This window comes from Chaetura pelagica, unplaced genomic scaffold (genome assembly GCF_000747805.2).
Source record: "Chaetura pelagica isolate M959 unplaced genomic scaffold, ChaPel_1.0 scaffold90, whole genome shotgun sequence".
In the NCBI taxonomy this organism is placed as follows: domain Eukaryota; kingdom Metazoa; phylum Chordata; class Aves; order Apodiformes; family Apodidae; genus Chaetura; species Chaetura pelagica.
The window spans coordinates 6953561-6962512 of NW_009953496.1; the positions used below are offsets into that span (position 1 = coordinate 6953561).

Here is an 8952-nt window from a genome sequence, read left to right on the forward strand (position 1 = left end):
GCATTCATTGTTTATTGCCCCTCAAGACAACAGAAACAAATGAAGTTTTTTGCATTCTTCTACCTCTTTGATTTGGCTGGTAACCACAGCTGATTAATTGCCAGCGTGAAAATGAAAATGATGCTTTCAAAGCATTTGAATGCCTATTTTTGGAGGTGGTTGGTGACCTTCAATGCCTGTATTTTAGTGGACCCATCTTCAAGGACCTGTTTTTTCATACACCAGTGTGCAATATTTCCTACAAATCAGGCCTCCATACTTTTTTAAAGGATTCTGCCAAAAGTTTTATGTACATTTTCTTGGAAGTGATGGTACTGAGCAGCACTGCTGTGTGAGTGAAAGTAAACGTTGAGGAATTCTGATTATGTTCTCCACAGCTGGTTTACCTCATCAGCATCTGTGTAATGGTTTTAAACTATTTCTCTCATTTTAGGAGTAACTGTGTAAACGTGTTGGTAACAACAACCCAGCTTATCCCAGCACTTGCGAAAGTTCTACTGTACAGCTTAGGAGGAGCTTTTCCTATTGAAAACATTTACAGCGCAACCAAAATAGGTAAGAAAGTTATTCTTTAATCCATTCTGACTACACTGCATTACCAATATGTTTTTGCCAGTAATAGATGGATTCTAAGCCATTTCTCTGACAGTAACAGTGACAGTTACAAGATTTAGGCATTGCACATGTTCAGGCCACTGCTTCACCAGCTTTTGCTGGAATTGCAGTACATCAGTGATGGTGATGACAAGCTGTGTTGAGGGACAATACCTATTTTGTTAACTGTGTTACTACAGTTTGGAAATCTATGGGTTTTGGAAATGGCATCCAAAATTTTCTTATAACCCAAGAAAAATTATGATTGCTGTGAAATGTGACACAGCCTACAATGACTGGCCATTTTGGCAGATTTCATAATTTACCAGTTATTATTTCAGGGATACTTTATTTCTGTACCTATGACAACTTATATAACACGGAACATGACACTTCATTGACAGAAAGCATTACAACACACTTCCTAAATTATTTTCACAAGTTAAAAGAAAAATGTATATTCTAACAGTGTCAGGAAAAGCTATACCAGCCATCCTTTAATTAGCTGTAGCTGTCTTCTAGACTGAAGTACCTCAAATACTTCAGAAACTTAAGACAAGGCACAAAGTATCCCAAATGCCTCAATATTTGGTACTGAGCAACCTCTGGAATGAATGTCATCTGTCATACAGACTGTACATGTTGGATTCAGTCACTGAGATTGCACTTGGACCAAAGGAAGGAGCATGAAGAAATAGTGTTGACAGCACAGAAAAGGGGTGGTGAAGTGAAGCACAGTCTCTGGAGGCACTGTTGAAGTAGTTCTGAACCAGGAATTCCTTCTGGGAGCAGTGTGGCTGGTCTTACAACCGTGTTGGGAGCACAGCAAACTCTGGGGTACAAAATCTCTCTAATTTTCATCTCCATGATCTCTTCTGAGCACAGGACTATCATTGCAGATGTTGCTTGCACACATCAAAATCTGGTCCACACTCAATAAACATACATGGTGCTTTTCTTAATCATAAACCCTTTTTTGTGGACCAGCTGAAGAAAAAAAGCAAGAGGAGAGTGGAGATCTAGGAATCTCACCCACAGATCCTGAGGGAGCTGGCGGATGCAGTTGCTAAGCTTCTGTCCATCGTATTTGAGAGGTCATGGCAGTCTGGTGAGGTTCCCACTGTTTGGAAAAAAGGGAACATAGCCCCTATTTTTAAAAAGGGAGGAAAGGAAGACCCAGGGAACTACAGGCCGGTCAGTCTCACCTCTGTGCCTGGCAAGATCATGGAGCAGATCCTCCTGGAAAGTCTGCTAAAGCACATGGAAAATAAAGAGGTGATTGGTGACAGCCAACATGGCTTCACTGAGGGCAAGTCATGCCTGACCAATCTGGTGGCCTTCTACAACAAGGCTACAGAGATGGTGGATGGTGGCAGAACAGCTGACATCATCTACCTGGATTTTGCAAGGCATTTGACACTGTCCCACATGACATCCTGGTCTCCAAATTGACAAGGCATTAATTTGACAGATGGACCACTCAGTGGATAAGAGAATGGCTGGATGGCCACACCCAGAGAGTTGTGGTCAATGGCTCAATGTCCAAATGGAGGCAGTTGATGAGTGGTGTCCCTCAGGGGTCAGTGCTGTTTAACAACGTTGTTGAAGACATGGACAGTGGGATTGAGTGTATCCTCAGCAAATCTGCTGGTCGTGCCAAGCTGTGTGGTGTGGTTGGCACCCTAGAGGGGAGGGAGGCCATTCAGAGGGACCTTGACAGGCTGGAGAGGTCGGCCAAGCCAACCTCATGAAGTTCAGTAAGGCCAAGTGCAGGGTTCTGCACCTGGGTCTGCACAACCCCAGGCACAAACACAGGCTGAGGGAAGAATGACTGGGGAGCAGTCCTAAGGAGAAGGACTTGGAGGTGGTAGTTGATGAGAAGCTCGACATGAGCCACCAGTGTGTGCTGGAGCCCAGAGAGCAACTGCATCCTGGGCTGCATCAAAAGAAGTGTGGCCAGCAGGGCCAGGGAGGTGATTCTGCCCCTCTGCTCTGCTCTGGAGTCCTGTGTACAGTTCTGGTGCCCTCAGCACAAGAAAGATACAGATCTGTTGGAAAGGGTCCAGAGAAGGGCCACCAAGATGATCAAAGGCCTGGAGCACCTCTGCTATGAAGACAGGCTGAGAGAGTTGGGGCTGTTCAGCCTGGAGAAGAGAAGGCTCCGGGGAGACCTTATAGCACCTTCCAGTACCTGAAGAGGGCCTACAGGGAAGCTGGGAAGGGGCTTTTCATCAGAGAAGATAGTGATAGGACAAGGCATAATGGTTTTAAACTGAGAGAGGGGAGATTTAGGTTAGATATTAGGAAGAAATACTTCACTATCAGGGTGGTGAGGAACTGGAATGAGTTGCCCAGGGAGGTTGTTGATGCCCCACCCCTGAAGGCTTTTAAGGCCAGGCTGGATGAGTTTTTGTGCAATCTGGTCTAGTACTAAGGTTTCCTGCTTATGGCAGGGGGGTTGGAACTCGATGATCTTTAAGGTCCCTTCCAACCTTAATGATTCTATGATTCTATGAAAAGACTAAAATCCTTGAGTAGAGATAGACCTATGTCACAAAGAAGGTAAAAAGCTGCTGCAGAGAGGAAACAAATAATGTTTCTCTACGCTGATAGCAGGTATGACAATAGGCGATGATTTCTTTGCAATAGGGCACATGTCGGTCACATGTCAAAGAGAAACATAACGTAGAGGGCTGATTAAATATGGAGATCACCTATGGAAACATTGAAATCATCATATTAGGACAGTTTTAGGATTGACAGCACAAGCATTTCTTGGTAAAACTGAGCCTGCAGTACAATGAAGATCAAGTAGATGACCTTGCTTTGTCCCTTTCAATCCTATTTATTGTTGCTACTGGCTTAGCTTGCTTGCTTCCACGTTTTTCCAAAAGACCTGAATGCTTCATGGAAGTTCTCCCAGGAACCTACTGTCTAATTTTATTTTGCTTGTCTGTTGTTCTTCGAACACTTCTTCCACTGCCACATCATTCATTGCAGATACACTAGAATTGAAATTTCTGCTTTCCTTGAAAAAACATTACTACAACAATAGGAAAATATTTAAATTCTGTTATTGATTCACTGACCTATTCCCTTTTGCATTACTGCTGATTCCTTTGTCTTAGTGGCTTTCCTGTAGCTCTTAAGAAAGCCATTTAGTTTTACCTGGAACAGCATAGTGTCACTAAGGGAATTAATTGCTTGTTATCAGTTTTGGCTCTAAATCCCAAGGCTTGAGAACTTTTTAAAATAGTAGTGAGAAAGTCTTACCACTGAAATAAACCTTTTTAGGGCTTCACCGTCACTCACTTGATAGCTTGAATAAGTAGTACATTGTTTTTCAGGCAAAGAAAGCTGTTTTGAGCGTATAGTGTCCAGATTTGGCACTAACATAACTTATGTTGTGATTGGAGATGGCCGAGATGAGGAACATGCAGCTAATCAGGTAACTTCACTCTGAACTCTTATCTCATTTATCTTCCAGGAAAAGAAAGTTGCTTTGAACGAATAATGCAAAGGTTTGGCAGAAAAGTAGTATATGTTGTAATTGGGGATGGTGTAGAAGAAGAACAGGCAGCAAAAAAGGTAACCTGTCTCCTGAAATGTTGGTGTGATCCATAGCTACTAATGGAAGCCTTTCTGTTTGCATTTCTGTCCATGTGGTGCAGTGACAGAATGACAAATAATTTCAGTACATAGATGCAAGGCAAAAAGAGCATGATGAGAGCAAAACTTAGAGTAAAATGAACCATTTGGATTCTAGCATTTGGTTCACTTCTGCTGGAAAAGGAAAACAAAAGCATTTTAAAAAATAAAATAAATGAAAAATTGTTGCAGCAAGAATGTCTGACTAGCTTCAACTAAGGATAAACAGAAGAGAGAAATATGATAGTTGAGTGGGGGTTTTCTTTGAATAGGGAAATCAGGGAGTTTTCGACAGATATGTTACAAAGAATGTGGAAAAATATCTCAAGGATTGTGCCATGATTTTGCTAACATAGATGAAGATCTGTAGCTCACTGGAGCAAATACAAGGAACATATAATTTGCTTCAAGAAAGATGTATCTGCACAAGGACAAAGAACATAACACAGAGATTATGCACCAAAACTGTGTTTCTAAAAATGAAATGTGTATTTAGAAGCATTCCATTTTCTCTTTATAATAATTCAAGTTGAAATTTCACCAGGTAAATTTTCAATGTTCAGAAACAGAGAAAATTGGTAATTTGCACCATACTTCCCAGTATAAGCTTGGAAGTGTGCAGAAACAGACAATGTTAGCCTCACAACATCTGCACAGGACAGTTGATGTAAATATCATTGTGTTAGGAGTAGCAAAAATGAAGTACCCTTTTGGTGGTGTAGCTAGGATGGAAACAGAATGAAAATAACCAAAATGCTCATTCCAAATGGTTCTTTAATATAGGTTCAGTACTGGTGATGGGTTTTCTATAGTTTGTGCTAAACAAGGTGGTTGGATTGTGTCCTTTCCAGTTTGGCATGCTTTTTTCTTAACGTTGGCTATATTGCATGGATAAAGAATTCAGAGAGATGGATGAATACAGAACATTATAAATAGATCTGAACACACTATGGAAGTATAGGGTTTTTTTCTATCCTGATGAAGTGCTGAAGGAGAATAGTGCATATACCTGCATCTCTCTCACACACGGATGCTTTCTGCAACACAAATTGTGCAGAAATGCACAATTTTCTTATCCATAGAGATTTCCTTTTCTCCCATTTGTATGGAGGAAAATGTCATACAACTCTGTTTCAAAGTGTTCTGTGTGAAGTCGTTTTAAATGAAGGTCTTACAGCCCTTTAAATGACCAATCAGTGTTTTTCAAAGTCTAACAAGGAGACCAGAAAGGGATTTCCTATTAATGCTCCTTTGTGCGGGTTCGCATGCTAACAATAAAGCCAATAGCCCTTTCTAAATAACAAGCTCTTTCCAAAGAAACTACTAAGAAAGACTATCTAATTACTTGAACTGAAGTTGAACTATTAAGCTCAGATCTATTTTGGTCTGATTTTTGTCAGTACTTTGCTAGCAAAAATCAATCCAGAAAGACAGATGTGTAAAGGACGTGATGGAAATCTGACTAGTCTCCTGTGTCACCGTGTTCATCTTTCCTGACCTTTTCCCCCCTCTAACAAACACAGCACAACATGCCTTTCTGGAGGATATCCAGTCATTCGGACCTCTTGGCTCTCCATCAAGCACTGGAACTAGAGTATTTGTAACTGTGTTCTAAAGTTGGCGATCCTTTTTTTTTTATTTTATATATATATATATTTCAAGTACACTGAATTTTTATGTGTGATTCGATGCCTCTGGCTTTACACATATGAATTGTCTTAAGAAGGGAAGAAATATTTGGAGTTAAAAATTCCAAATGGAAGAATTCAGATTGCTGAATGGAGTTAAAACGTTAGTGCTACGTAAGGAAGCTCTATGGTCTTATATATGCAACGTTTTTAAATGAATTCAAACTGTGGAGGTTGCTGGTACACACCAAGTGAGCCCTGACAGGAGTGAACAAAGGACTCAAACTGGCAAAGCACCAATACACATTTTCCAGCCGACAAGGTGGTGTTCAACAACATTCCTCAAAATGGGATATATTCTCAGCACTGAGGTTTGAACCCAACTTTAGCCTACCTAACCCAGAAAATCTGAATTGGAATGCACTCAGACTGTATAATGACAATCCTGTCTAGATCTGTAATTTGTGTAAATTATTGATGAAAATAATTTACTGTGACTTTATTAGCAGCTGATTTTGGAAGTGGATGCAATTTTTCTTTCTTTTTGGGGGGCAGGGGAGGGAGAGGGTTATATAATATTGTCTCTTTTATAAGTTTGGCAAACAGAATGTGCATAATGATGTGTTGTGCCTTAAAGAGAAGACTGTGTTCGTGTGTTATAATGTAATTTTGGTTAAAAACTATGTAGATAAAAAAAAAAACAAACACAAAAAACCTTTGTGATAATTTTTGACATGACCAAATTTGAAATTCGAAGAAATCTAAGAGAAGGGCTGCACCGAAGCATTTAAGTATTTGTTGCAGTAAGAAAAAAAAATAATAAAGGAAAGCTTGTGTTTTTATTTGGATTCTGAATGATTCCATTGATGGTTTGAGGAAAATTAAGAGTATGTTGGGAGGCTGATACTGGGGACTGCTCCTGGAAAGCTAAAAAAAAAAAAATGGGTTTAACACCTTCAGCATCGTTTTTTGATTCTCCAATAAGAGAACTAAGAGCCATATTAGTGAATTACTTAGTCCACTGAAAGCCATACAGTGAGTGCATCTGCTGTGTATAAAAGAACAAATTCCCACCCAACAGACAAAGTGAGCAGGTGGTGTTACTGAAAGGTGAAACTGTGGAGTTAAGCCCAGGTGGGGAATAAAGGTCATTAGGAATGAAAAATTACTGAAGAATCTCTCACCCATCAGATGCACAAATGATGCTACATTTAGCAAATTCAGGATCAACACAAGCTGCTGAAATTGCTGGCATGATGGCATTGCCCCTTTCAGGAGCACAGTCCACTCTGGTAAATAGAACAGTCCTTTGGTAGCTCTTCCATTCTGTTCCACATGTATGTGTCTTCTGGTTTGGGTCAAGATGATTTTCCTTACCCATTTTTTATTTCAGAGCAATATTGCACAGGAGCAACCCTGATCAGAATTTTCAATAGCATGTCAGGCATCTGAGGAGAGGATAAGGAGGGATTTTTTTAAGAAATATTAAGAAACACATTAACTTAATTTTCATCATTTCTAGTCAAAATTGCAGTCCATACAATTATAATTGCCTTGCAAGTTTTGAACATGCTACCCTTCACCTTTGGAAAAAGAACAGCGTCCATATTGCACACAGGGTCTCATGCTCCATGTGCAGCTCGAGTACTTTGAAACAACAGCAAGTGGTTCATTTCTCATGGCAGAGGATGCTTTTTGATTTTTAAGACTGTACATGGAGACATCTGAGGTTGCCAGTGCTCTGACAGCATGAAGAGGTGTGTGCAAGAGAAATTGTTAAATGTGAGTTCCAGGATGCCAACACAAGCGCTGAGGTCTTCCCTCTCTGTGCTGTGGAGCCACCATATGTCTAGTTACCACATAGTAACTTTGTTGATTTAAACTTTGTAGGCTATATGACAGTTAGTTGGTATGTGAAAGCCTGGAGTCACTAAAAGTCCAAGGCAGAATTCCTCCATGAATTCATTAAAATGGGATTTCTTTGCTGTGTTGGAATCAGATACACAAGTCACCACTCAACAAACTAATGGTAACTTGTTAATCCTGAGCATTTTAAAGCCACCACACAAAACTTGCCTTATATGAAATCATTATACACTAACTATTTGGGTGATAGATTTGCGTGTCCAAAAAGTAAAAATTATGCGTATCTTTATTTTATTTACAGTACCTGTCTAGTCAAATTTGGCCTGCAAGTACATTTTTCACTACAAGCTGTAGTACCAGCTTTTCTGTAGTTTTTTCAGGTGGGAAAAATGTGTTTCTATTGACAGAGGAAAAAAGCTCAAACAAAGCCCTTCTCAAGTTCCAGCATCATAACAATGCATGAGAATCTCAACGTAACAACCTTTATAAACCGAAAAATGTTATGATGAACTAGTTTGTTTTTTTTGCTTTTCTTTCTTTTTCCAGAAAGTCATAATGTTATTTAAATGCATGAAGCTATATTATTTCTTAAGTTATTTATTCAGCTTTTCAGTGTTCTTTTCCTAATCAGATGTAAGAACAAGCAATAGCCCAGCAACAGCTGGGCTTTTAAGAGTTTTGCAGTGCCTTCATTGGAGCTGTGCTTATCTCTGTGGCAGGTATGGCTCAGTTAACATACTGGACTTCGAGAAAGAGAGACAGCCAAAAGAAGGGAAGTTTTACAGAACATGACACAGTTCTGATTTTAACTTGGATTCTTTATGCTACCATAGCAGAAGTTAATTATCAAAATAAATAATCCAGAAAAATGTACATCCAAAGAAATGCAAGGATTTAGCTCAAAAGCCTTCTCAATACTAAAATTCTAAAAGAAATGTGCAGAGCACAAATAGTCCTTGCTAAGCAGAAATTATTGTTTATCTTTAAATAAAAGCGTGTAGTACTTGCCTGCCTTGTAGGGAGAAATTACTCTGATACATTTCCCTGCATGAACCGTACAGAGGAGAAAATAACCAAAGCATAGACACAGTCATGCCAGACTGTTCCAGATGGGCTTAAGTAGATTAAACTGGAGGCTGGTCATTTTGACACTGAGTGCATTTTAATTCAACTGCACACAAATCAGAAACTGCCTTCCCTTCTGCCTCTCTTAACC

General features: G+C 39.7%; 1 protein-coding gene across 4 annotated transcripts in view; it reads left to right on the forward strand.

The window, feature by feature from the left end:
• EYA4 (EYA transcriptional coactivator and phosphatase 4) overlaps positions 1-5846 on the forward strand; it is a 49803-nt gene extending 43957 nt beyond the window's left edge. For all 4 annotated transcript variants that reach the window (XM_009999133.1, XM_009999135.1, XM_009999134.1 and 1 more), the window contains 3 exons: positions 434-555; positions 4082-4182; positions 5766-5846. In XM_009999133.1, the coding sequence (XP_009997435.1) occupies positions 434-555; positions 4082-4182; positions 5766-5846 (304 nt within the window). The remainder of the gene's footprint in view (positions 1-433; positions 556-4081; positions 4183-5765) is intronic.
• The last annotated feature ends 3106 nt before the right edge of the window (positions 5847-8952 follow it).